General features: G+C 40.2%; 3 protein-coding genes across 3 annotated transcripts in view; 1 reads left to right on the plus strand and 2 right to left on the minus strand.

Moving 5' to 3' along the window:
- SMIM20 (small integral membrane protein 20) overlaps positions 1-433 on the minus strand; it is a 5388-nt gene extending 4955 nt beyond the window's left edge. Inside the window, exon 1 of the mRNA XM_042053369.1 lies at positions 382-433. Within this exon, the coding sequence (XP_041909303.1) occupies positions 382-433 (52 nt within the window). The remainder of the gene's footprint in view (positions 1-381) is intronic.
- The window catches only part of SEL1L3 (SEL1L family member 3), a 36362-nt gene continuing 8533 nt past the window's right edge, over positions 7-27835 (plus strand). Inside the window, exons 1-17 of the mRNA XM_042053125.1 lie at positions 7-549; positions 4688-5255; positions 6803-6929; positions 9650-9771; positions 11135-11250; positions 12002-12057; positions 13055-13187; positions 13784-13916; positions 14622-14768; positions 15205-15416; positions 16961-17140; positions 18271-18390; positions 19020-19160; positions 20245-20307; positions 21717-21893; positions 23449-23576; positions 25924-26007. Coding sequence (XP_041909059.1) covers positions 493-549; positions 4688-5255; positions 6803-6929; positions 9650-9771; positions 11135-11250; positions 12002-12057; positions 13055-13187; positions 13784-13916; positions 14622-14768; positions 15205-15416; positions 16961-17140; positions 18271-18390; positions 19020-19160; positions 20245-20307; positions 21717-21893; positions 23449-23576; positions 25924-26007 — 2564 coding nt within the window. The 5' untranslated portion in view covers positions 7-492. The remainder of the gene's footprint in view (positions 550-4687; positions 5256-6802; positions 6930-9649; positions 9772-11134; positions 11251-12001; positions 12058-13054; positions 13188-13783; positions 13917-14621; positions 14769-15204; positions 15417-16960; positions 17141-18270; positions 18391-19019; positions 19161-20244; positions 20308-21716; positions 21894-23448; positions 23577-25923; positions 26008-27835) is intronic.
- On the minus strand, positions 23684-25554 carry LOC121676428 (utrophin-like). Its single transcript, XM_042052880.1, has 2 exons — positions 24114-25554; positions 23684-23721 (listed from the first exon to the last, which is right to left on the minus strand). The coding sequence occupies exons 1-2, from the start codon at positions 24670-24672 to the stop codon at positions 23684-23686; spliced, it is 597 nt and encodes a 198-aa protein (XP_041908814.1). The 5' UTR covers positions 24673-25554.

Raw genomic sequence — 27835 nt, forward strand, 5'->3', positions numbered from 1 at the left:
GCCGCCGCGCTGTCAGGCCGGCCCGGGCAGCCCGAGATGATGCGCCCCAGGCCCGCCGCCCCGCCCTAAAGCGCCTCGCCCGACAGCGGGAACGGGAGCTAGCCCGGGTCGCGACTGCGCTGGTAGCGCAGCGCCGAGGCGGGTGGGCGGGGGCCGCCGCGGAGCCGCCAGGGCAGCGGGCGGGCGCGGCCCTGCGCGGGGATCCCTCCCGGGCGCGCCGCTCCCGGGACGCCGCCCGGTGCCTGCTGTACGGAGCTGCGAGGAACCTCCAAAGAGCAGCGCAGCACGGCCGGCGCTCCGCGTCTCCTGGCCCAGCCCCTCCGCACCTGCGGCGGCGGAGCGAGGCCCTGCCCGGCTCTGCCCTACCCTGCCCTGCCCTACCCTGCCCTGCCCGGGTGGCGGCCCCTCCTCCAGGAAGCCGGATCTGCCGCATCCTTGTCGCCGGGCCGGCCGCCCAGTCCCGGGCGCGCTGGGCACCGCCGCAGCAGCAGCATGTGGCCCCCGGCCGAGCCCCGCGGCCCCCCTCAGCTGCTCCTCGTCCTCCTCACGGTGAGTGCCGCCGGCCCCGCACCTGCCCCCGCGCCCCGGCCCAGCCCGGCGTCGCGGCAGGGGCCGGTCTGTGCGGGGCCGCGGGTCGTACGCGCAGGGCGGAGGGAGCCGGCGTCCGGCGGTGCGCGGAGGGGCTCGGTGCCGGGGCCGCCCCTCGGAGCCAGCCCCCGGCTGTCCGGCCTGGCCCCGCGCCCCCTCCCAGCCCCCAGGGTCACGCTGCCTTACCGAGCTGGGGGACGCCGAGTCGGCACATCGAAGTGTTAAGCCTTCTGCCCTGGGTAACGATAAATTTCTGGAGTGAATAGAATGGGGAGGCCTTTGACATCTGCTTACAGAATGCCGACTGCGCATAGTGCTGCACTGGCTTATGGAAATAGCCGCTTTTTAGGGGCACCTACTAAAACTACTTTTTCATCTTTTATGCTGCTAAGCATAAGCTCTGGTCAAAGTCTTTGTATGCCTGTACTATGTTGGTGCTGATGGAAAGCAGCAAATCAATACCCCTTTTTGTCATGTCTTCACACATCTTAAAATGTAGCATGATGTGTTGGGCATTTGCAGGTGAAGGACTGCGGTTATCTTCAGGTTCTGTGCAAACAGGTGCAGGTTTCATAGGGTTATGTGGAACTCGTGGAGGGTCCTGTTGAGATCAGCAAGTGAAAGAATACTTGCTCAATCATTTCTGTATTAAAATGTTCAGATTCCTAATACTTGCTGTGTTTGCCTCCCAAATTGATTTTTATACCAAGATCTGATGAGATGACTTGGGCTAATTCATTCAGATTCGGCAGGATTTAAGAAAAGAAAAAAAAAAACTTTTACAGCTTTAGTGGCTAAGTTGCCCCACACAACAAAGCCTTTATGTCTGCCTTGTTGAACTTTACATAGTTCATGGTAATATTTCGAATCAGCATAGCTGGCCTCTTTACTGTGCTGGGAAAGTTTTGTATTTAAGTCTCATAATCACTCTCAATGTGTAATTCTTTCATCCTTACTCTGTGTCAGAGGTGATGCACATTTAACTCTGCCCTATCTTACATAAGAAGAAGGGAAGAGGGTTCCTCACCAAGTAGGAGCATTTAAATGATAGACACTCCATGCACTGTGTAGAGGTAACCAAGTGGTAACGGAGACTCAGTCATGGTCTGAAAGTTTATGGTCTGCAGTCTCTGCCAGACCTCCATCGCTGTGGGGTTGCTCAGGGTTCTTTGCTCCATGCTGTTTACTGGATGAGCCTCCTGAAGGGTTTGTTAGGTGGGATGGAACAGCAGACTCAAATGTACTTCATGCATTTTGGCAGCACACACTTCAAGTAATACCCAGGGACCAAAGAATGCAAAGTAAAATCTCCTGTGGGGAGCCATTTAGCAGATCAGGCACTACAGGAAAGGCACTAGATCGGCAGAGCTGAAGCTAAACTTACGCATCAGCAGTCGTGGTGCATTGTGCTTAAGTGCTCTAGGAACATCATGGAAATTGTTCTGCAAATAACTGGCTTTGGGTTTCAGAGCTTACTGCTTTGGGATCCCCACCACAAAATTTCTGCCATTCACTGGAAATAAGATGAATGTATTCATGCACTGCTGGATATTTGTCAATGCACTGTGGCAGACCCAAACTGTCTTTGCTGGAGGCTAGTTCCCATCTCTCTGTATTGGATAACCACTGAGAAAATTGAGAGCTGGCTGTGTATGTTTTGACAGTAAGTGTGTGTGGTGTGGTAAGTACACAGTAGTACCCCTATGCTTTGCAGTATCTACCTGGTAGACTTTTATGTCTTGTGATACGCACATGGCATTGTGTTCATAGTATATTACCCTCTTCCTCATGGCACAGCCCCCATATCACAAAGATTAAGCTACTTACAAGCACTCTTTATTGTAAGATCAAGAAATATGAATTATAACCATCAAGTACAAGAGGTTTAGGATGATCTGTTACGGCTGCTATGGGCTTTTAATGCTTTTGGAAGTATTTAAACCAAAGAGTTATTACATTGGAAATGTAAAAGAATAGTATCTTTTGTCAAGTCAGGCTCTGAAAGAGACTCAAATTAGTATTAAAATCAAGGCTCTCTCATCAACTTTTATCTCAATATTTGTGTATGTGTTTTATCCCAACATATGGTAGACACCATACTATGTGTTCCAATGGACACCAACCTCCTGTTGCTATTCATTTTTTAGCCCCTTCAGTTTGCATAGTTTTTACAATATCAAAAAATCACAGAATATTCTGAGTTGGAAGGGACCCACAAGTATCATCAAGTCCAACTCTTAAGTGAACGGCCCATAAAGGGATCAAACCCACAACCTTGGCATTATTAGCACCATGCTCTAACCAATATCCATTTTGTAGAGTGGGAAGTAAGGCAGAGAGGAAGGCTGTCACTCCGAGACTGCCTGTTGTAGAAAGCCAAAATACTGAGTTGCATAGTGTATTGTGTTTAGCATTTTTTAGTGTTTTGTTTGTTCAAGTTGTATATCTTGGTGCTTACATGTGTTTATCAGTGTTCAGCATCACTGCACATCTCGCTTGCAGTGTCTCTTGTCAGATTCAAGAAGATAAAGAGCATTTGGTTGCACTTACGGAAAGTGGTTCAAGTGACAAGTTCAGAAACCTAGGAACACTAAATAAATTCAGCGATCTAGAGCTACCCATCTGCTAGCAATGATATCTAGCTTTTTCATCTAAAAGTTCCCTCATTCAGTTACATCTTCCAATGTCTGCCCTTAATAAAGTCAAGGTCTTGAAGTAAATAACCCCTCTATGCATAGTTGTGTTCCACTAACAACCCTTGAGCTCTTTTGTGCCTCTAAGGAGGCAGGGAACGGAGGGAAAAATAACCTTTGATGACACAGTTAAATCCAAAATCCTCATCTGTATGAACAAGGAAGTAGTGTAGGACTTAGTTCTGACTTTTCCTAATATTAACACCTTCACAGGCCTTCCTGGCTTGATGTTTTTTCAGTGTAGCTCTCAAGGAGTGTCAACGTATTTTTAAGAAATAAAAAGAGTTTATCATTAGGCACTTCTACTGATCCCCATATTGGACTGTGGGCAAGTCCTCCAGGTGCACAATACACAGTTTCTATGATTAGTTGAATCATAATCATATGATTAGAAATGTATTAATGACTAGGCCAAACCTTTTAAATATTTTGAAAATCACAATGAAAAATCCATCAATCCAAGATAAGTATCCAAGACAAATTTTATTTTAATTTGTTTAAGCTTAGCGAATTTAAAAGTTACCCAAGACAGATCTCATTTTGGGCAACCTTAATGACCATCTTCCCTGGTAATCCTAAGTGACAATTCTGAATATTTTAGAGCAAGGGGCCTGGTGGAGCTGCTGTGCTGGTGGCTGGCCCTCAGAGCTGAGTAATCCCCAGTATCCTTGGCAGTGCATCAAGCTGGATGCTGACTGCAGGGCAGAAAGAAAAGAAGCTGTTTGAAGCCTTAAAGACAAGAACTTTAGCGTAGAGGATATTCCTGTTGTATGTCTAGGCACTCACTCTCAAACTATATATAGCATACATAGCTGTGGAGAGCTGCTCAGATTTCCAAGTCCATCTTCAGGATAGGAACATGTCAAAAATGAAACACTTCATGAATATTAATTCATTCTCAGCAAACCTCTGTTGTTGTTTTCTCCTTCCGGGACCTGCATGACAGGTAACAGTATTAGCTAACTTTTTAAGAAGGTACAGAAACATCAGGCTAGGATGGCAATCCTAGGAAACAATGATACGACGAATACGTGCCAGTACCTTTCCGTGTACACTCCTTAGGCCTGATCCTAGGAACATGTGTAAATAGCATGACGTGTAAGTTGCTATCTTAGACCAGATTCCGCTTGCGTAAGGGCTGAAGGATACACCCTGTAAGTAAAATTTGTTTGTAGAGGCATGTGTAACTTGGAGAACTTGATGTAGGGAAGTTGTTACCATTAAAATCTTGATGGTGGCTCTCCAGTTATCCATGTCTGCTTGCTGTGTAAAAGAAACCTCATATTTTCAAGTTAAAAGTATGGTTTATAAACATGATTATGCAGTGTTCTGTTATTACTGTGAATATATAATCATATAAACTTAGATTCTTTGATTAACATGTTTGTGTTTGGGTTTTCTTCCAGAACTTTGTGATGTCCTTTGGAAAGGAGACATTACAGACAACAGCAGTTACTCCACAGTTTCAGAAAAATATGGATTATGTGGACTTTATCCATTTAAACATTTTAGAAAAGAAAGTTCTTAACAATTCTGAGGTTTCAGTTCAGTATTTATGTTCTAAGCCTTGTATTATCAGTTTGGAAGCAGTAGCTTCCTCCGAGTTCAGGACTGGTGTACCGGTGTATAGAAGGAGATGGAAGGATGAGAAGAACCTTTATGTTAGCAGAACTCGACAAGTACACTTGAAATTTCCAAGCATCATGGTTTACAGAGACGATTATATCATCAGAAACTCAATAATAGTGCACAGTGTGATACTGTACGCATGGATTAGTCACAAATCAGCTAGCAACTATGATGATGAGCAGAGTGAAGACTACCAGGCTGCGGTTGCCAAGAATTACACATTTTTAGAGGCAGTTCCACCTTTTGAACGGCCATATAAGGACCACAAAGTTTGTCTTCAGTGGGGTGCTGACTATTTGTGGATGCTCCAGGCGAATAGAATACCTCAGTGCCCTCACGAAAGTGGTAGGTGCACTTTTTTTCCTCACGGAAACTAATAACATCTCTGGTAAACTGTTAAAAAGTGCCTACTGGTAGTAAATAGTAAATGTTACATACAGTGGTTTACTTGGGAAGCGTTGTTGAACATGTAATCTCCGTAACTGTGAGGTTAGAGTTGCTGAAGCCATCCTGTTCTTCAGATTGTTTCTTCACAGCCAGCCTGGAGGTTGGTAGCAGGCTGGCCCTCTATTTTCTAAGCATATTCAAACAACTTTAGTCAAAACCCAGCAGTGTCAGTGGACATCATTCCTTTATCTTCAGAGAGAGTTGTTCAGTCCCTTGCTGCATTATTTCAGAGTCAGTTCTGCAGTTCATGCACACATAATTCTCGAACAAGTAGTCTTCTTCTGCTTAAGATGATGGCCTCACACTCAGAAACATATTTTCAGGTCTTTGTAGTGAACTAAACTTTATAGCACCATGTTTTTTTCCCCTAGAACCATTATGAACAAGCATTTTAGGAAAAAAAATAGTGTTTTTAAATAAAAAAGCATGTGTTGCCAACTGTATAGATTACTGAAACAACTTTGCTTTCTAAACTTTTTTTTCTGCCTATCTTTAGCTTTACACTTGCTGAGAATTCTTTTTGCCCTCAATGCATACTCAAAGCAGAACCTAAAAAGAAAGCCCATTTGTTCCTAAATTGTTCTCTCCTAGAAAATCCCATAATGGTATTTGTGTCATTTATTTTCGCTACATTTGCATATAAATGCTCTGAAGAAGAACAGGGAACATCTTGCTTCCCTTAGGGGCTTTCTAAAATACTTGTTGGAGACAGCATGTGCTATCTGACAACACTGTGAAACATCTTATTGTCTGTGTTATCTATTTCTTAAATCAGTATAATAGACAATAGGAGGAAATAATATTCAAATTTTGTTTCTTAAAATAATATTGTAACAAATTGCTTAGGGTTTGGTTTATTTTGTTGTTTTCTTGGGGTTTTTTGTTTGGTTTTTGGGTTTCTCTAGGCAAGCTGATGATACATCATGGCCTTGAAGATTTTTCTCCTGTTTCTCAGGAGGGGCAGCTTCATCAGTTTTATTACAGGATTATCCATATCAGTTAAGAACAGAATTGGTATCTATGCATACGTATAATATAGAGAGGTGCAAGTGGAGACCAAGTCCAAGAGATGTGGAGTAATGTCACTTAGGCTTGACCAAAGATAGGATGAGATTTAAATGAGTAACATAAATTAAGACTTCTTGTTTGCTAACTGGTTCTTTAAGTATCTTAGATTTAAATAAGTCTGCTCTTTCCCTGCTTCTAATTCCATCTGGAAACAGGCTCAATTTCACTTTTCATGGGTTATTTGGTCCAAGACTGTAATGTGTTTAATAGCAGCAACTATTTAACTACAAGTGAACTTGTGTTTAAGGATTTATTGAAAGTTTGTATTAACTTTTAATCTGTTGTGTGATTTAAATGTTTGACTGTAGGAGTGTGATCTTATTAATTAGTTACCAATGCTTTCTGTCTGTCAGATAAAGAAAGATTGTATTTTGCAGATGGTGTCCAGCTTCTCGAATTTATATATGCTTCCAGTGGAGAAAAAACAGGAATTGTGAAGAAATTTGAACAGTTTGAAAACAGAGAACTTGAGACAGTCAGACAACATCAGATTGATTATCCCATGTAAGTATATGCAAGCAATTGAACGGGGCTGTATTTGGGTTTCGAAGGCTATAGAATGTACTTAAACTCTTGGACTATACCACAAATTAAAGGAATACTGCCTAGTTTGAGAAAAGGTGCCAAAGGAACCTAGTTAGCAGACCCTTCTGATTCCAGTTTTGGACAGGCTTAAGCTGAACCTCAGGAAGATACTTACAGTATGTGTTAGTGCAGTGCTGTGTAGGAGGTGTGACTGGTAGGTGTCACTGAATGGGTTAGGTACAGTTAGGAGGCTGTTAGCTGTATCCTGCGGTCATGATCAGACTGCTGCCTCATGACTAGCTAACCTGGGGTTTTCTGCATTACAGACAGATCTGCATTTCTAACATTGTTTGCAGACCAAGAGCAGAGTAGGATTTCTTGCAAGGGCAAGCGGCATGAACAGCTTTATCCCTATAAATTCACACTGTAGTGTATTTTGCAGCTGACAAGCCCTTAGTGATAGAATCCTCTGCCTAGATAAGTCTTCCAGTTTGAGCTCACTCCAATTCCTTCTACCACTGCTGTGTAAACTCTCCTATTTAGACAGGAGTACAACTCCTTAGCCCCTGCACACTTTTCAGTTACAGAGAAATCACTCTCGTAAGGTCATCTTGCTCAACTCTGGTCCCCCTTCCCAAAACTGTCACAACTCTTCAGTCATATTTTGCAACTTGAGGGGAAAAGAGATATATAAATATACCTCCCTTCCACCAGATCCTCTTACCCTGGCAACATCATTACAGAAGTAAGAAATGATTGCAGGAACTGGAACTTGCCTGCTGGTTTGCATTTGGCCTGCGGCCACAAGAAGAGTGCCGAAGAAGACTTGCCAGAGAGCACAGGTTGCATGCAAATTACTAGCTCTCAAACCATAAATGAAGCCATAAGTACAGAGCAATTTTTAGCTCCTGGTCTCTTCAGGATGGGTCTGCTGCCCTTTGCTCACCAACACAGTTGCATTCTGCTTCTGGCACTGAGGCACTCAAGCTCTTATTTAGAGTATATGGCATGAATTTATGCAGCTTTGTACCCACTCCACATAGTTCTTGCCTTCAGGTGATGTCTTCAGTGTGTGTCGTGGCTGTGTGACAGGACAGTGGTTCCCCACTCTACAAAAGGTCAACAGAAGCAGATGGATCTAGCTGAGGTGACTTGTTTGGCTCAATCAGGGAGTTGTAAAGAAAGAGCCCGAGATAGGTAACTGTCATTTGAGGTGGAGAGCCTTAGGGCAGGCTGGGACTGTAAGGGACTACTCAAACTGTTTGGCATTCTGCAGCAATGGGGATACGAAATGAGTCAGCATTGTCCCAAACTCTGTCCCAAAAAATGTGTCCAGAACAAATACGGTCTCAGACTGGCAGTCAAGGGTTGAATGGAGACTGAGGCAATTGAGTTTGCTGTATTGGCAGAGATGATAGATGAAAAGAACAATATATAAGCATGGATACATGAGCAGTATTTCTGGAAGCACAATGTTTGCCTGTAGGTCCTAACAATCAATATACAAGTGATTGTCATTTACAAACCTTTCTACCTCATCCATGTACCATCTCTGGAGAAAATAGTGTTATTAGCTATTTGAGGCATAGTTTCCATTAGGGAAAACTTAATCACCCTTGAATTTTTTTTTAAAGCAGGAAAGCAGGTGTTCGGCTTTCAGACCTACAGTGGTTTAGTTTAGGAAAAGATACAAGGTACTCATGCTAAGCAATTTCTTGAGAGAGAAGCAAGGCAAGCTGACCCAATTCTAAAATATTATAAACAAATATTGACCATTTTTATTGATTATAGAAATGCAAAAGGTCATTAAGTCTCTTTCTGAAGGTCACTAAGAAAAGTGAACTATTTCATCAGATATGATAATAATTATAATGTTTTGCTGAATTGTACATTGGAGGTACAATTTTCAAAGTCATTCAGCATTGACCTAACTGCTGTGGCAATGTTACAGGAATAAGTGATCAAATTTCTGTTAAGAGCATGGAAGCAGATTTAGTCTGGCACAGAGGAACTCCTTAAAATTAGAGACTGTGGTATAAATTCTGCTTTTAGTGCCTCAACCAGCTTTGAACGGAAATTTCTAAGTACATAGCACTTAGAACACTGTTGGTGTTTGTTTTTTTATTTTGCACTGTTCATAGTTTGCAGAGGCTCTGCCTTTATTTATCCTATGATACTTCTGTGACACCTATTCATACCTATCTGCACTGTCCAGAGATTGGATTCATTTTTAACTGCTTCTCCCAAGCACATTTTCACAGTTCTCTTTTAGTATAGAAGACACAGCTTATAGTTTTTACTGGCTTTGACAATCAAGGTGACAAGACCATGCATCTGGGGATTTGGTTCTGTAGTCTGTATGTGGGAGGTTGGCTCCAGTTTTTCTCGGTTGTGTTTTCAGTTCCTTGTTGATGTGGGATCTGGAAGCAGCTCTGACCCAGCATTCTGGAATTGATTCAGATAATGCTTCCTTACTCTCTTCTCCTGTTGTTACCACAAAAGTCTGCCGTTAGAGATCAAAGATCCAAGAGTCTTAAGTGTGGTTGTTCTGAGGGTTTTCAATGCAGAGGATTTTTTCTATTCTGAAGATTACATGTGTGAAACAGATTTGCTAAATTAAAGTGAAATGCATGCTTTTCAAATTATATAGAGAGATTTCTCATCAGGAGTGGATTTTTTGTTTGTTTTTGCTCATGCAGGTTCACCGTTTCAATCTGGCTGTATCTACTCCATCACTGTGAAAAGGATCTGTGTGGTATACTGTATTTTATTGATTCAAAAGAAATGTATGGTACTCCTGCTGTATTTCTAAATGAGGAAGGTAAGGGATATTATTAATGGCTTTCAGAAGAGGTCTAATACAGTCTTTTTAGATCTGTGCCTAGGAATAACATTTATAAAAGTATGTTATCAGACCTATTTTGTGAAATTGATCCCTTGCAAAATGCATCTTTTTGACTATAATGTCTCAGTAGGAAAGTAGCTACTAAATTAACAGAAGACTGAGAAGTAGTTGCATAGCATCTAGTCTTGGCAAACTTCAGGAAATGCCTGCTTTGTCAGGAGAATAGCCTGAATCTTACAGCCAGGAACATAAACTGAGATTAAACAGTCTGACCTGTTACCTCAATGAACAAGCTTTCTTGTTATTATTGAAGTGTTATTTTAAATTGATCTTAATTCCTATATACATACAACATAAAAAGTTTTGATAATTTGAAGTAACCTCAGAAAAAGCCCAAATCATTCAAGGTCTTGCCTGCATTGCAGTGTTCAAGAATCAGTCTGTTTCCCTGATCCAGAGGAAAGAGGTAGCACTGTCTTAGTCTCACAAAACTTGCAGTAGGGGGTCTATTCTTGTTAGAAGGCAGCTGGGAGCTGGCTGCCAGGCTCACAGAGGAAATAAGCATGCAGAGTTTTAAAAGTGCACACCTGGCTTTCTCATCATACGTTTTTTTCATCCTTCCTTGCAAGTTTGACAACTGACCTCTTCCTCTCTGTTATTTTTGTCATTTTCATTTTCTCTGTCATGTAGCCAATTTTGATAATTAATCTGTCCATTATAAACCAGATGCTTTTCTTTGAAGAACAAAAAACATGGAAGTTATCAGCTTGACCTTAGATTTATTTGGCAAGGTTTTAGGGCCAGTTTTATTCTCAGTGTTAGGCTAGATTATCATAATAGCCTGTCCTGGTCTTAAAAGCTCAGACCATGAGTGTAGCTTTTGCAGGTCCAAGAAGTGGAGGGTAGAGTCATCTTGTACTTGATCATTGCAGTCACATGTCACCAGTTGAGTGCTGAGTGGATGCCACTGTTTACTGGTCCCTCGTGCTGTTTACTGCAAGTCACAACTGCTTTCTGGTGTTGGAGATCAACTGTGGCAGCCTCCCTGTTTGCCTTAGATTTAGTCTGTTTAACCCTCAGACAGTTGGTTTTCAGTCTGTGGTTTCATGTGGGAGCCTGAGCATCAGCATCTGAGATGTGTAACTGAAATACTGTGGAGCACTGTCTGTGGGACTCTCTGAGAGCTGGTGTATGGGTTGGTAAGTGCCCACATTTCTGTTGTTGGTGATGAAGGGGCTGAAAAGGACAGAATCACTGTGAAGAATGCATTAATAAACCCATTCTTGCTGCTAATGTTTCTGTGGTGTTTATTTTCTTATTCTTCCTTTCTTGCTGTCAGGTTATGTGCATATTCAGATGCATCTCATGAGAGGGGATGACCTTGCAGTGAAAACTAGCTTCAGCCTTCCTCTGAAGCAGTGGTTTCGACTGGATATCTCCTTTAAGGGTGGACAGGTATGCTTGCTAATGAATTACAGGATCAAGGCTGAGATTTGTATAATTTGATTGTGCCTCTGACGACTCATTAGTAGCTGAGACTGAGAGAAATACTGTAAATTGTATATGCTGACAAAGCAAAAGAAAATGTAAAACTAGAAGTTGAGGACATGTTCAGACCATCCTGCTTTGGGAAATCAACTTTGATTAATTGAGTTGGATTGAGTGCACCCTCAGCAAGTTTTCTAATGACACCAAGCTGTGTGGTGTAGTTGAGATGCTGGAGGGAAGGGGTGCCATCCAGTGGACCTGGACAGGCTTGAGAGGTGGGCCAGTGTGAACCTTGTGATGTTCAACAAGTCCAATCCACCTGGGTCAGGGGATTCCCAAGCACAAACATGGGCTGGCCAGAGAGTAGGTTGAGAACAGCCCTGGGGAGAAGGACTTCAGGCTGTGGATTGAAAAAAAATCATTGAATCATTTGGGCTGGAAAAGACCTCAAAGATTATCGAGTCCAGCGTTTGACCAAACACCACGATACCAACTAAAACCAGAGCACTGAGTGTCACATCCACTTGTTCCTTGAACACTTCCAGGGATGATGACTCCACCACTAACACGGGCAGCCTGTTCCAGTGCTTGACAACCCTTTCAGTGAAGAAGTATTTCCTAACATCCAATCTAAACCTCCCCGGGAGCAACTTGATGCTGTAATAAATGTACCCTATAACATTTCTTTTATTGTAATTAATATTTTGTGCTCTTTTAGATTGAAGTAAGCAGTGTTGGGAAGAACTTGAAAAGACATCATCATCAATCTTTTACGTAAGCAGCATTTTCCCCTTTGTGGAGTAATATGTGTGTATATGTTCAGATACAGAGAATAGGAGGAGAGCACAAGTTTGTAACTGAGATTCCAGTTGATTTGAAAAATGTCCGTGGTCTTTTTCCACACTATGCTTTCAAAATCAGTTTGCTTTAATGTGCTTACATTAAGCACAAGCTGAGTATTTTTGTTAATGCCATGAGTTAACATGGTGCATGATCTAGAGTTTGATAACCCCCACTACAAGCTGATTGGCAGGTCAGTGGCATTAAGATCAGTCTTCAAATGAACTTTCGGTCTTACTGAAGTCTAGTTTTACTGTTGATGTGAGAGGTAGTATTAAACCAGGGAAATTGTTACTTGCTTTGCTTAGTTAGAGAGCAAAATTGCTACCAAAAGTATTCTTGCTCTGTTCTTTATTCTAAGCAACAGAATAATTTTTTAAATGGATCTTTAGTTGTTCTCTTTCACTATAATTTAAGATGGACTCTTTCTTGTGCAAATAACTAAAAAAGGCCACTGTTGATAAGGGAACTACCTAACAGTGAACTGCATGGCAAGTCAACCCTGACTGCAGGGTTGTTCCTTCTCTGCTGTGCTTTAAAAAACAGAAATTGATAAGTTGCAGATGATAACTCTTGGAGAAAGGTAACTTAAATTTTCATATGCTGATTTTAGAAAAGTGAAAGGGAAATGTGGAACTGAAAAAATTGAGGTTGAGTAATGATGCATAAAATATCAAAAGATACAGATCAGAAAAATAAAACGCCCTCCTGGTTTAATATGTTTGTAGACAAGGAATTTGTTAATTTTACTGCAAAATTTATCACACTAAATTGCAGAGTAGATTTTGAGAGTAAATAAATGAGAAAAGAAAAGGATACTGGCAATGAGCTTAAGACTGTCAGTTGCAGAAATTCTGAGAAATACTAATTTCTCTTTCTTCTTTCACAGTACCTCTAGATAGTGAGCTTACTTCTCTTTCATGTTCTCAAGTTTTAGGGAAGATTTCTATTATGATGACACTGCTGGATACTTTGTTCTTGGGGGCAGTGGGTATGTAAATGGTATTGAAGCGTTTTTTGGACCTGTGAAATATTATCGTCTCAGTGTGTTGGAAACAGAACAGGTAAGCAGAAGCACTACTTGGAAATGTTGAAATATTAGCAGCCAACTATGACTCTATTTTATTTTTTCAGATGGAGTGCTCATCAGGTGATAAACTAGGGATGAAACACCATAGTATCTGGGAACATATGTCATATATGATAATTTTCTGTTGAAATCTAGCAGTATTAGTTACCATTTCAAATGCTAAATGATAATATTTCGGGAAGTGTGTGTGTAAAGGAGTGTTTGTAAATCTATATTTAATAAGGATGTATTTTCAGTATTGCTTTGTTCGCAGAGTTTCTGATGATACGGAGTTGGACACATTTGATTAATCTATGGTTTTGATAAAACTGATGGTAAAAAGTCACATAGGTTTGGCCAGTTTTGGAAATTTGTCTGTGATTTTTGGCTTATGCTGACCATTTAAATAGACAATAGTCTACTGTGGCGAGCATCAGGTTGTCTGACACACTAATATGATGTGCCAGATAAGCTGATGGTAGTGAAGAATCTGTTTCCTTTTGTTATTTGTGTACAATGCATCTTTCTAGCTGAGCATGCACAACAACAGATACTGGCGATGTCATGTATCCATCATTTGCCTTTTTATAGATTTCTAACCCTCATCATGACAAAGACACAGTGGAACAAATTGAACTTTACTACGAGAGATGTATGGACATTCAAGAAATAGTTTATGACTACACATATATTGTAAGACAAGGCGAAAAAATGCGCAGAAGTTGTAAGTGTTGATCTGTGATGAATTCTAAACTGTCATCGTTGGAGACCTGTTTTCCGTCCTTTAATAATCTGGATATTGATCATCAAAAGTAAACTTTAATTCAGTCATAACAAGAAAAAAATGCAATTTGAAGAGTTTAGTCTTGTTACTGATAGCTAGAACTGGGGTTTTGTCCCTGCAAATACTTTTGTGTCATGGAATAAAAACTTAAATTATCTTGGTATGTCTTCTCTAATTAGAGAGGTTCATAAAGGGACAAAGAAATACTTTCAAGCTTTTATGTACGCTACGCAATTGCCTCTCTTCCATTTCATTTTTGAAATGACCCTAGAGGCAAATGGGTGGGTTTTGCTAGAATGTTTCTGCCAAAGTTGTCTTACATTCAGTAATTAACAGTTTTCTACCAAAGTGTCCACTTTGGTGAAAGAAGAATGACATAGCTTAAATGTGTGCTGAAAACTAGCTTATGTTTCTAACTAGAATTCGGTTGCATGCATTGTGACTGGAGTATGGAAGAAGAAATCTAAATGTATTTGTAAGTGGCCTGTGCTAGCTGGATGAATTTTTAGCACTGCTTTGTGTTAAGGGTGTGTTCATCTTGTCCATGAATTTTTAGTGTCCTAGAAACATCTTTTTTTCTGTCATAAACTTGTTAGCAAGACCAAAAAGTCAGCTTTCATGTCTTAAATATGTTGTTTTCTCTAGGTTACTATGAAAACTATTATTTGGAACTGATTCACAAATATGGAGAAAAATCCAAATGTGATGCTTTCATGTGGGGAAAAGAGCTCAGGGAAAAGTACCACACTTTGTTCAAACTGTTACAAGAGATGGATTTCAGTAGTCCAGATGGTAATCATGTTTCCTTTTTTTTTTTATTGCTCTTAAATAACTCAACAGTATTTGTTGTGTAGTTTAGTATCATTTGACTTATGTTCATGTGTTATACTTTTGTTTTTCATATCAGCTGACTTTATAAAGGAGTATTATGTGGCTTATATGTTGCAATATGCTGCAGATGAAAGGATGGCTTATTAGATAGAAGGAATCATAGAAGTATCCTTATGCTTTTAGTGGTTAGTTACTTTGAGATGGTCTTTTGGATTTTTATTCACTCTTCATATTCAATAATACCTTGTGTCTCTAGGAATTTTGTTTATCTATGTTGAGAATACCATTCAGCATGAGAAATAACAGAATCTGTCTGAGTCCCGTTAAATTAAGGAGGGGAAATTGGTTCCTAATTTTAACTCTTGCAATAACTGTGTGTCCTATATTTGATTTTTAGTGTTAGAAGATGGAAGTGATACAGTTGTAGAAGTTGGCCGGAGGATATTTGAGAAGGTTGTGAAAGGTCTGTCCAGCGCCAATGGCCTCAGCAATTTGGGCTCCTCTGTGCCTCTCCTGGTGGATTCCAGTTGTTGTGGATACCATAAGGCTTCCTATTTTCTTGCAGTTATATTTGAAACAGGGCTCGGTGTGTCTGTGGATCGTATAAAGGTACTACATTTAATATGTTCTGTTATGTCTGTGAAATCAATTACCTTTAAAGGCTTTTAAGAAATGGGATGATCAATTGAATTTAAAAAAGTGAAGTGGCCTTCAGACCTAGGTGGGGGTTGAAGGGATTCTCCAATAAAGCTACTAATTAATACCTTGATGGCAGTGATATCTATATGAAGGCCTGATGGTGGGAGACTTTATCCTGCTCAAGCAGAACAAGGAAATCAATGATTTAGTAAAGACCTAAAAATGGTGGTAAAGTGAACAGCATAGAGAGTACTGCTTTTCCTAGTCACTGTGGAGCTAGGATGAGTAAGAGCCCTTGAGGCATCCACAGTCATTTGAAGACAGGTAGGAAAAATGTCTCAGATCAGGCAAATCCGAAGTGGAAAGGTTGCATGGTACAGTCAGGAAAGAAGTCTGATTTTAGAGTGTGCAAAAATGTGACGCTGAGCATATTGTGGTCAAATGAGCAAGGGTAGGCAAAGTAGGACAGTTTTCTTTTGTAAAAAAGTGACCGTGCTTCAGCTGAGCAACTGCAGAGTTTGAGAACTCCTGACATCTTAGGCAGGTTGCAAATAACTGAAATGTTTCGATGTGATTCTATTGCGAGGTCAAATAAAGGGTAGATGTTCATATGTCCGGGGAAGAAGGCAACTCTAAAATTTCCATTAGATATTTAATTGTGATATAATAGTATAATATCAAACACTCATAAAGAGCAGATGATGTGTCTGTTGTGGATACAGGATTAGAAATCAGAAGAACCCCTGACAGGCCAATCAGAGACCGAGCTCACCTGCAATTCTTCAAAAACAAGAAACCTTAGACAGGAACGTTTTTTATACCCTAATTATAGAGTATACCTAGTGCTAATTATGGAGGCTAAGTCATTTTATCATTTGATCTGCTACAGATAGTGTAGGAAACAATTTAATATCCAGCACAGATGGGACACCACTGGTTTTCTTACTGTGTATGTAAAAAATAATAGTAGTGCTGAAAATGTTTTTTGGCAAATGTGTGGTGCATAGACCAACTAACATGTACCTCAAGGATGATTTGTGCTAAAACCTTATCAGCCATAGATCCCATCCTACTAGTCCTGTCAGAACTCTAGGATAAGATTCTCAAATGCTGTTTGTTAGCTTCCATATGTTTCCACTGAATTCGGTGTGAAAACTCCAGTTGGCATCAGTGGGAGTAGTTAAGTCACTGCTGAGTATAAAAAGTGTCAGAGTATAAACAACACTGTAGTAAAATGACATTAAAAAATTGCTGCACACTTAGTGGTGACAGAATAAATGCAATACTTGAAAAGTGTTTAGAGCCTAGTTTTTCTCTCAAGTCTTTCTGTGCAAACATAAGACATTTTAACTGCTTTAGGGCTGTGCTTGCTTCTGTAACTGTGTTTACATGATATAGCTAGTAAATCAGCTACGAGTATGAACATTCTGTTCCCTGTAAATCTCCTGCAAAGTGCTTAACTTGTGAGATGTGCAGTGAATTCACTCTTGTTTATGTCTGTTGATTTTTGCCAGGGACTGCTGTATAGTTTAGTTGGTGCTCAGGGGAACGAGAGACTTTCTGTGATGAATCTTGGCTATAAACATTACCAAGGCATTAATAACTATCCACTTGATTTGGAGCTGTCATATGCTTATTACAGTAATATTGCAATAAAGACATCCCTGGATCAACACAATATAAAAGGGGAACAGGTAAAAGAGTTATAAATATATCTGAATTTGTTTTCTGTGCAAGTTATTTTTCATATTTATTTTATGTGGCTAGAAGATTTTTGTCTTGATGTACAAATACTAGCTCATGTGATTTCAGTCCCTGCCTGTGGCAGGGGTGTTGGACTAAATGGTCTTTAAAAGTCCCTTCCAGCCCAAATCATTCTGTGATTCTATGATTGTTACAAAATCCCCCAAATTGTATGTAGATATCATTACTGTGTTTCTTAGGAAGGGGGAATCAAAATCAAAATCGGACTCAAATCCTCAGAATTGTCCACAAGCCTGTTTTTTGTTAAAGCCCAAGCCTTATTCTTGGGCCCTAAATCCTCACTCAGATTCTCAATTATTAATATAATTGGATGTGTTTATTAAGCAACTGATCTGCTGTTTCAGTAGACAGACATCATGAAGTTCCTACAAAAGATGAATTGTCCTCTCCATACTTACACCTTTTCTATAATCAAATTTAATGACTTGGTTAAATAGTTATCTGATAAAGTTACAATAAAATGATTTTAGAATAAGCTGCTAAACAGGAGGTAACAGAACTTTATTTGTAAAGAATAGTCGAGGTAGGTTAGTGCCAGAATCCTGGCTTATCAGAAAGAATGATTATTGTACAAAAGATAGAGAGATTTTAATTGCTGAAGAACTAAAAAAATCAGCAGATTTACCAAGATAAGAGTGCCGTGAGTCAGGTCTTCATCAAGCTTTCTGCTAGCTTTTTTTATCTTTTGAAAGAGATTTCTATAGAAATTAAAAATCCTTAAAATGCTTAAAAACACTTCTTTGTCATTTTTAAGTGCAATTAAAACCAAAAGATGGTTTGGGGTTTTTTTTTCACTTGTTGGGGTCTTGGTATATCTCTCTGTGTAGAGTGGACTTATAGTTTTGGAACAAATCAGTAAATGTTTTTTACAGTGGAAGTGAGAATAGTTCTTAATGCACTGGCCAGCAGAGGAGTGATGAGAATTTTAAAACTGAGAACTGATCGTGAATTTTTAGGGATAAGCAGAAAATGGACAACATTTCCATTTTGGTAGCAGATGTAGAAATTCATTGTGAAATTCATGTGGAAATTAATTTTTTTCTGTTCACCTACTCTTCAGGCATTTGTTGAAACGATAAGACTGATGGATGATGAACTGCTAAAAGCTCAAACAAAAGAAAATGGTGATGTCTTTATGTGGTTAAAACATGAAGCAACAAGAGGAAATGCAGCTGCACAGGTATAAAGTAATACATTTCCCCTTTCTTGGTTTTAGACACGCTCAGGAAAGTACATTTATAGACCACGTAAGAAAGTTGAAGAGGAAAGTGGACAGACATTTTCTCCTTTCACCCAGAATTGCTTTTTTTTTCCCAGCTTGAACTATTTCCCACGTTCCTGTCCAATAACATCCAGTATGGATATGCAAAAGCCATAACAATGATGCGAGGCAAAAGGGAAGAGTTGTCAAGTCTTGGCAACCTCCTTCTCTGATCCTTTTCCCTGGTTTTGTATTTGAGACAGTGCAATTACTGCTGCTGATCTGAGACTGGTAGCAATATATTGTAATACTGAGACATTTACATGCATCAAATCCATCTGTTACTTACTTCTGCTCTTAAATCAGTCCAGACTTCTATGATACTGACAGCTGTAAAAAGTACCCTGCTGTAAAGTTAGTATCAGTACGTTCCACCACTGGAAAGGCCTCTGAATATTCCTGATAACCAGTTGTTTTCAAACTATTGAGGGTGTGTAGTATTTTCTTCACATATTTGAAATGCATCTAAGTCTGCAAAAGTCTGCTCCTGCAATTCCAGTTTCAATACTAGCATTTATAGCATTACTCCTGATGTTGTTTTCTTTTAGCAACGTTTGGCTCAGATGCTGTTTTGGGGCCAACAAGGAGTGGCAAAAAATCCTGAAGCTGCAATAGAATGGTATGCAAAGGGTGCAATAGAAACAGAAGATCCAGTGTTAATATATGATTATGCCATTGTGTTGTTTAAGGTAAGTCATGTTTCATGTTTTCACTTCAAAATAATCATTCCTATAACATGATGTTTCTAAGTTATCTGCAGTGACACACAGTAAGAGTGTATACAAGTGCTTTTAGATTTACTCTGAAAATCAATCAATAGTGATGAAGCTAATGTTGACTTTTACCAAAAAGGCACAAAAATTTTAAAACGCCCAATTTGAAAGCAGTCTAGTTACTTTGTTCCTAGCCAGATTCAAGATCAAAATACCAACCAAATTGTGGATAGTAATTTTTCCTAATGTCTTGTCTCCTCAAAAATCCAACCAGCTAGTAGGCATAGGCTTTGGTGTAGAGACGTAGGTAAAGGTTTGATCCTTTCTTAGAATGTCCTTTATTAGATCTCTAGGATTTTTTTTAGTTGGAATTAAATTATCTCCGCGTGCAGTTACTTTTCCCTGCAAGAAGCAGTAGACAGATGAGGCTCAACTGAGGCATAACCCCACCTGAGTCAGATAAAGGTGTATCGGCTAAGTGATGTCACCCCCTAAGACATTCAAGAGCACTAAAAGTTAGAAATATTAGTGAGGAACTGTTTGGTTGTCATTCCTTTGACAGTGGAGGGTTTTTCTCTAGAAAGTGCTTGCTTAAGTTTTGCTTGTGCTGATTTTGAGCACACATAATCTATTTGACCTATGTCTGGAATTAATTTGTGTGAACATCATAAGCATGACATCTGTGTATTTCCCCTAGAGACACTCTTAACATCCTTTTTCAGGAAAGCTGAGAGCTCTTGCTCACTGCCAAGTTGTGCACAGCTTATTCCCCTCTGAATGCTATTCGTTCTTCCTTAGCTGCTCAAAATTAATGATCTGTGATATTATTTATCCATAAAAATCCCTTGAATATATTGGTGAAATAATTGTTTCTAGACTGAATCACTGAGATTTTGTGAAGGAAGGATGAACACAAAGCTGTTCATTTTGTTGTAACTGTTTAAAGCCAAATAACAGTAAGTAATAGGATCAACATTAAAAGGCATTTTGAATGTGCATAAGTGAATTTTTATCAGCCTGCATTTGTAAACAATGATTGTTTCACATATCCATTTCCTAGGGTCAAGGTGTGAAAAAGAATATAAAACTTGCATTGGAATTGATGAAGAAAGCAGCAGCCAAGGTAAAATGCAATCAATATTTTATTGTAGGAGTTCTGTACCAGGTGCTAATAACAATGAATTTTATATAAAATGCCTGTTGCCATAATTCCGTGTCAATACTGCTTGCTTCTTCCAGTGTCCTCACCATGAATGGTGAAAGCCTTATTTTCCCAAATTGGGAGACTAGACCACTCAAAATCAGCCAAAATTTCTGTGAAAGAGAAAGAATTCTCTCTACTTATATATTTTGCAACTTGATGTTAGTTAAGTGATTTACAGAGTGAATATTCAATCCAGGACTGTGTTGTTTGCCTTATGTTCCTAAGCATTAAGGGAGAATACCTGGATGTCCCAAAGCCTCATGGATTTTTCCATAGTAGGGAGAAACATTGATAGGCACCACGGAGCAGAGGAGCCTCACTCCATTTAATGATCTAGTACAGTCAGATTACCCAGGCCATGACTTGGTCCTTAGAATAAAAATGAAAGAGTACCTAGACCTGGAATACATTCCTAGCTCTTAGAACCAGAATTAAATTACTGATTATGACAGTAAGACTTCGCTGCTGACCACCATGAGAAAAGATTTGTGTCAGTTCTGTGATTGCTTTGAAACAGGAGAGACTATCTGTTCTACTGCCTGTTTGGGAAAGGCTTAAATAAACTGAGAGGCTTTTATGGTGTCATCAAAATTCCCTTGATTCAGGATCTGAGGAACAGCTTCTTGGAAGACTCCTAGAGACATCAATTTCCTTGCTCTCTTTGAACTCAGATATTTGGGTTCTCATGCTCCAATGCACATTTTCTATACAAAAAAAAAAATCACAATTGAAAAGTTTAACAGCTTTTGCATTTTAATGGGCAAGTTAATAACACTGCTGGCATACTTACAGCCCCAGATGATCCACCAGTTTATGCAAGGAGGTGGTGACTCATTATAACAAAAAAAAAAAACATCTCAAGATTTTCTCCTCTTGAGCCAAAATGCAAAGATGCAACTTGGTAATAGCAAGTAGCAATATCTTAAGCAGATCTGTATGATGTTGGTGAAATGCATTTTGAAAGCAGCATTACAAAGTTCTGTGTTCATTGCTTTCTATTTATTCTCAAGAAATGTTCTAGTTTAAAACAAGTGGGGTTTTTGATTGCTAATCCTGTCAACCAGTTTCTGGGAGTTCACAAGAATAAGTGGCTTTGAAGAGGAAATGGGAAAAATAGTCACAGTTTGTTCTTGTCAACAAGAGAAAGTCAGCACACGTGGCTGTAGAGTAAGATGACACTGGAGTCTTATTCCTCACTCTAAATACGAGGCCACAAAGAAGAGTAGTGGGGAAAAAAAAGTCAGCAAACCTTTATAACCCCTAGTCCCAGAAGTAACAAAAAGCAGAATCAAATGTATGACCTGAGACTGTTGTTCTCCTTCCCTAAGGGCTTGCCCCAGGCAGTGAATGGATTAGGATGGTATTACCACAATTTTAAAAGAGACTACAGAAAAGCAGCCAAGCACTGGTTAATTGCTGAAGAATTGGGAAATCCAGATGCATCATACAACCTTGGTGTCCTATATTTAGATGGGATTTACCCCGGAGTACCTGGTAGAAATCAAGTGAGTAAATGTTTAACGGTACTATTTCTTACATTAGGGCCCAAGTTAGAAGTTTCTGCCCCATTCTTGAGATTGCTCTGTTCACCCTGAGTTGGATTTTGATACCTTTCATCATAAAGAAGGGTTTTACTGGGGGGTTCAGTCAGATTGCTTCGGGTGGGAGATGTTGCTCAGGTATCTCAGTCAAAATTATGTGCATGTGTTTGTATTCTTTTAATTTAGGAACAAAACAGGTGCAGGTTTTTTCCTTCTAGTGACAGCAGCCAGGAAGGATAGTGTGTGCTCTCACATCATGGGACCTTTTGGGTTCTCAGTTTTGGATTGGAAAAGTTTATAGGGAAAGGATTCCACAATAACTGAAAGCAACACAACCTTGTCCCTGAACTCATGAACAGCTATGCTATGTTCACACAGCTTCTGTGAGCCTCAGAACTGCAGTGAGAGGCCTCCAATCCAGACTTGAAAATGTAACTATGTCATACAGTCCTAGTAGATGGCAGTATTTTATTTTGTTTTTCTGTGACAGAACCCATTAACGTGTGTGCAAAATAAATTTTCCCCTAGTAGGAATGGTCTACTTTATTTATATTTCTTTTAATTTACTAGGTAGTGTATGAACAGCAGCAAAAATATAGTGAGGAAGACTTGTAATAAATGCAGGCAGACCTCATACTTAGAGCCAAAAAATGTTTTCAGTGAGGCCTTTCAGTTCTGAGATCTGGATATACTCCAGACAGTGAGCATTTCTGCTGCCAACAGCAGCAGTGCTCACCAACATGTGCATGTGGCAAACACATTTTCCTTCCCCAGGGACCAAAATACACATTCCAGAGTGGACTGATTATAAGAGTACCCCTAAAAATGCCCAGGTTTCTTTATTCATCAAAGCCAATGGCAAGAAGTTATGGCTGTGATGGATACTGTGTAGTCCACAGAAAGCATATATTGATGGTTAAAAATTCCTTGAAATAAATTATTTCAGGATGTGTGCTGGTTTGGTTTACTTTACAGATTACTCTTCCTGAGGGTAAAATATGGAGTCACAGCCTTCCCACTTCTGTAGCTCTGGCCCTGCTTACTCAATCTGTGTTATCTTTTGTAAACCAGTTTCAAAGATTTGAGCACTGTGGTTGGTCTCTGCTGAACATACTGAGTATTGCTGCTGCTCCACAGCCTTCATTTAGCATCCCAAGTGCAAAAGTCCTGTTCTCCAGGATGCCTTAATAATCTTCCTACTAGTGAATAACTGCTTTTATTTCTGTGAGTGCATGCAAGACTTTTATGTTAGCCAAGCGTTAGTTAAATGTTTAGACACTTTGCTATTTGATGTTCCATATATTACCTGAATATATGTTTTTAAAAACTTTTCCTAGCCTAATCTATTAAAAAATTAGAAGAAAGAATTCATTTCATCTAAGTGCAAAAGTAGTTAAACTGTCTTGCCCTCATTAGCCAGCTACCTATTTTAATTCATTTGATGAAATGAGTCCTGAAGAAGAAATCTCAATGAAGATTAATAATGCAGAGTTGATAATTGTGTCTTGTTTCTTCACAGACAGTTGCTGCACGCTATTTCTATAAAGCTGCCCAAGGAGGACATATAGAAGGGACTTTACGATGCTCTCTGTATTACATCACAGGAAATATGGAAGACTTCCCTAGAGAGCCGGAAAAAGCTGTAATGTAAGTAGTGAGACCATTTATTAAAGGAGAATATATTTCTGATGTAATTATTTTGATTATTGGTGATTTTTAAGTCCATAGTCTAAATACCTTGTACTTCACGGTGCTTACCTCCTTGGCAAAAGGTTCTGCAGTAATGTTTGATCTGCATGAATATGTATTATTTAGATGACCAGTAGATTTTGAGAGATATTGAGTACTTCTAGTACTTTTCTTTTCCAGAAAAACTCGGAGAGATTGTATCAAACTGTTGGGGTCTCCCCCCCCTGCCATGGAGCTCTGGGAGAGGGGCCCTGGGGACAGACACGGGGTTTCCCTGCCCCTGCTCAGCCTCGTTCCCATTGGTTGGTTTGTGTTCCCTGCGCGGGCAGAAGGACCCTTGGTCCCGTGACTGGAACAGTTCCTCGGCAGAGCCCCGGCCATGCGGCTGGAGAAATAAACATCTCTGAAACATCTACCACGAATCTGTCCATATATACTTCTTTTCCACGGGACTCCTGGTTTGATATATGCGTGTTGCAGTAATCCCCACTGTACGGCCAGAAAAGAAACAGCTCTGGCAGACATCATAGTTGAAATGTTTTAAGCTCCGGTACCTAAATCCAACAATCGGACACTCTTTACAGATGTTGCATTTGGCCTGATGTTTTGCTGTTTCTGCAGCTGCCACACAGTGTAGAGCTGGTAGCCACACCATAGACTGTGGTTCTAAGCGCATCCAGTCTATAAATTGCTTTACAGTTATTTCCGGCTTATTGTGGTTCTGTTGGAAGCAGCTGCGCACACTGGGTTCAATGTTGCTGCCACCAAAGGCTGCCACTTCCCCAAGCTGCCGTGGGATCTGGATAGCATCGTGAAGCAGAAGGCCCAGCTGCCTCTGGTCACACATTTCTGTAGGGCCTGCCACCTCCTTGAAGAGATATCTGTACTTCTCTTCCAGAAGGCCCTTAGAAAGAGACATCAAGCTAATTTTCAGGGACTGCACTCGAATTTTTCCAGTTCGGCCACTATCATACACATTGAGCAGCCAGTTAAGACACATGTCTACACAGAGAGGAACATTCACCATATCTTTGTGTTTAAACAACATCCTCATCTTTGGGTATTCAGTGTTGTACTGTTTCAAGTAGAACACGCGGTCAGAGCGCACCGTGTGTCCCGGGGTCCCGTGCAGGCTTCTGATGAGGTGGAACGCGCGGCCAGCAGGTTGTAGAACAGGGCTGTGCTGCACGCCAAGGAGCACTGGCTCACATCCCAATGAACACTTCACATGGTCTGTGGTCTGCCAGTGAAACTTGAGCAGCAAGCTGGAAATGTGTTGTTGATTTGCTCCATAACATCTGTTAGATCTGTGTTGGTATCATGAGGTGGAACTAACAAGTCATCTGTCTGATGGAACTGTGAGCTTGTGTCCTGCTCGAGCGGGAAGCCAAGGGCAGAGTGCTGGGGCGAAGCACAGGGAGAGGTGCCATTGAGCCGGGAGTCTGACTTGGGCTGTTCGAGTAGCTGCCATAGCCGGTGAAGCTGAGACTCCAGTTGTTTATTGTGATCTTCCAATATTTGCATCCTTGCTTCCAGACGACCTTTATGGTGCCTTAGGAGTTTAGCTTCAGCAATGAGCTCGGCATCTTCAGAAGCATGCTGAGGTGACACAACGGAGCCAGGAGGTGATGCAAGAGGGTTTATTCCTCTCCAAAAATGTTGCTCCTTTAGTTGCTCGTATTCTATCTGCAGACTCCTTTGCTCTTCCTCAAGGTCAGCAATGATACGCTCCAACTCTCCCCGCTCTTCCTTCTCCACTGACTTGAGTATCTGAGCAGGGCACTGTGGCTGACTCACAGGTGACTCTCCTCCCAGCGTCTGACAATACTGCTGGATAAGGGCATGCTCATCCTCTACGCTTCCTGTGGTGGAGCTGCTGTCCATGTCCAGAAAAACTCGGAGAGATTGTATCAAACAACTCTGAGAGGTTGTATCTAACAAAGGCTTGCTTTTTTTTATTTTCAAAAAATATCAGTCTCCTGACGTGGTAGAATTGGCATTTTGTATCAAAAAATAGGAAGATAATTATTGATAGCACCTATTAATTTACGTTTGTTTTCTGAAAAAAACATTGCTGCGAAAAAAACATAGGATGCCTCTAATACACTCATAGAGATGAATGGACTTCATGTTCTCAGTCAATTGTTACAGGATTGATGCAGTGACTACTGTTAAATTCCATAATTTGTCTTATAGAAGAAGTCAGAGGGTGATCCCATATCCTTTTGTGTTCTTGGAGTCTGCGTGAGTTGGGATAACATTACTGGAGCACAACCATTCATTTTTTGTTTGTTCTATTCCACAGCTGGGCAAAACACATTGCAGAGAAGAATGGCTACTTAGGTCATGTAATCAGAAAAGCTCTCAATGCTTATCTGGAACTTTCATGGTATGTTTCTTCTGTTCTCTCTATTTTCTATTTTTCACTTACTTTATAGCAAGATAAAATAATTAATAATAGGTGATCGCCTCAAAGAAAAAAAAAAGTAGTAGCACTACAGAAATCAGTTGCAAAACATCCATTGAGATAAAGGGAAGGAGGAGTTGACCCAAAATGGAATTCAACAGCTCTGACAGAATGAAATGAAAAGGAGTTTGTAGTGTGGAATAGTTGTATCAACTGTCTGTGGTTCTCATCCCATAATATTTGTATAACGTGCACTGGATTAACCAGAGGAACACCTTTCACTTCTACTATTCTCTGTGTTACAAATCTCATACGTTGCTTTTTCTCTTCTGTATAATTCTGTGTCATGAAAACTCAGGCTGCTGGATTAGATTTATTCGTTTTTCTGTGAATGGTTAGTAGTATCTTTTGTGTAAGCATAATTGGAGGCTGTAATATCCAATGAGCCTGTCAAGAGGTTTCAAAATAGTGTCCAGGTTAATGCTCCACCTTTGCAGCCTCTGTAGGCATGAGCATCAGATACTGTGTGTGCAAACATCAGACTGTCATATGTGATTAAAACAATGGCTCATTTGTCCTGCAGCTTCCCCCTGTAAGTACTGAATTAGTGCTTCAGGCTAAGGAGATCTACAAGAAACTTTCAGTGGACCGTTCTGGAGTAATGCATTCCTGGAAGAAGTGTCTTTTTTTACTCAGTCCATCACAGACATTTCTCCTTAGACCTGAGCTCACTTTTCAACACTGAAAAAATATGTTGACATTTTTGTAGCGTGTTCTGTTGTGCCTGTGACTTTGCCCAGCTCACTTTGCATTTCACAGGTAGATGACAGGTAGAGCATTAAGATTCCAGAAAGTCTGGGCTCAACAGCTAGGAGGGAAAATCTGCTGGAGTCCTACTTGAAATGCCAGGGTGTAAGTTGCATAGGTGTGAATTATTGCACTGCCAGTCAGACCAAGTAATATGTGTTCTTCAGTCATTGTTGCAGACACGTTTCACACATCTCTCTGTCATGGTAGTTTGATCTTCAAAGAATGATTTAAATGTCGTAAATGTAATTTCTTTTCTTAGTTGCCCTTTGAGACTTAAGGATCAGATGAACCGATTTCCCCGCTTTCCCCTGAACTCCTTCTGTAGTCCCAGGTCTCTCTTTCGCTAGATGTTTTCACAGGGAAAGTACAAGGAATAATTTGTAATCATGCAGAAACAGCTGGATAACAGGAGGTTACACCTGCTAGTTCTGTAAGGACAACTTTCACAATTTGATTTAAAGTTGCTTTGCTTAAGCAGCTACTCTTGAAGTCAAATGTATATTTGACCATATGTGCTTCCAGTTAAACAAGCCACTGAACCCTGAAACTTGCCATAGTTTTGCCTTTGTGTTGTGGAGAAAATCATTGGCATCATTAATCTTTAATAGGAAACTTCAGAAGGAAAAAAGTACACCAAGTGGGGTTTTTTATTATCTTGGGATTTTGAAACTACACACATGATTTTAAAGACTTCCTCTTAATTTTGCATGCACAGTCTTCATATTATAGAGTAGATGAGTGGCGGAGAACATGGGGGGCGCTCTTGTCTAGTATCAGAATACTGAATTGCTATACTGCAAACATAGTATTAAATTTTACTACTTGCTTTACAGTCAGTGAGATGCATAGAGTCCTTAGAGGGACAGAGACTGTTGTTCTAGTCATACATTCAAGTATATGGAGAGACAAATCCTGTTTCAAAAAGCTCAGTCTAAAAAGACAAGAAAAAACAAGTCACATAAATAACAGGTAAAGCATACCAAAGAAACACTCAGATGAA

This window comes from Corvus kubaryi, unplaced genomic scaffold (assembly GCF_017639235.1).
Source record: "Corvus kubaryi isolate FWS band 111438036 unplaced genomic scaffold, C.kubaryi_AGA036_p1.0 split1-131, whole genome shotgun sequence".
Classification (NCBI taxonomy): domain Eukaryota; kingdom Metazoa; phylum Chordata; class Aves; order Passeriformes; family Corvidae; genus Corvus; species Corvus kubaryi.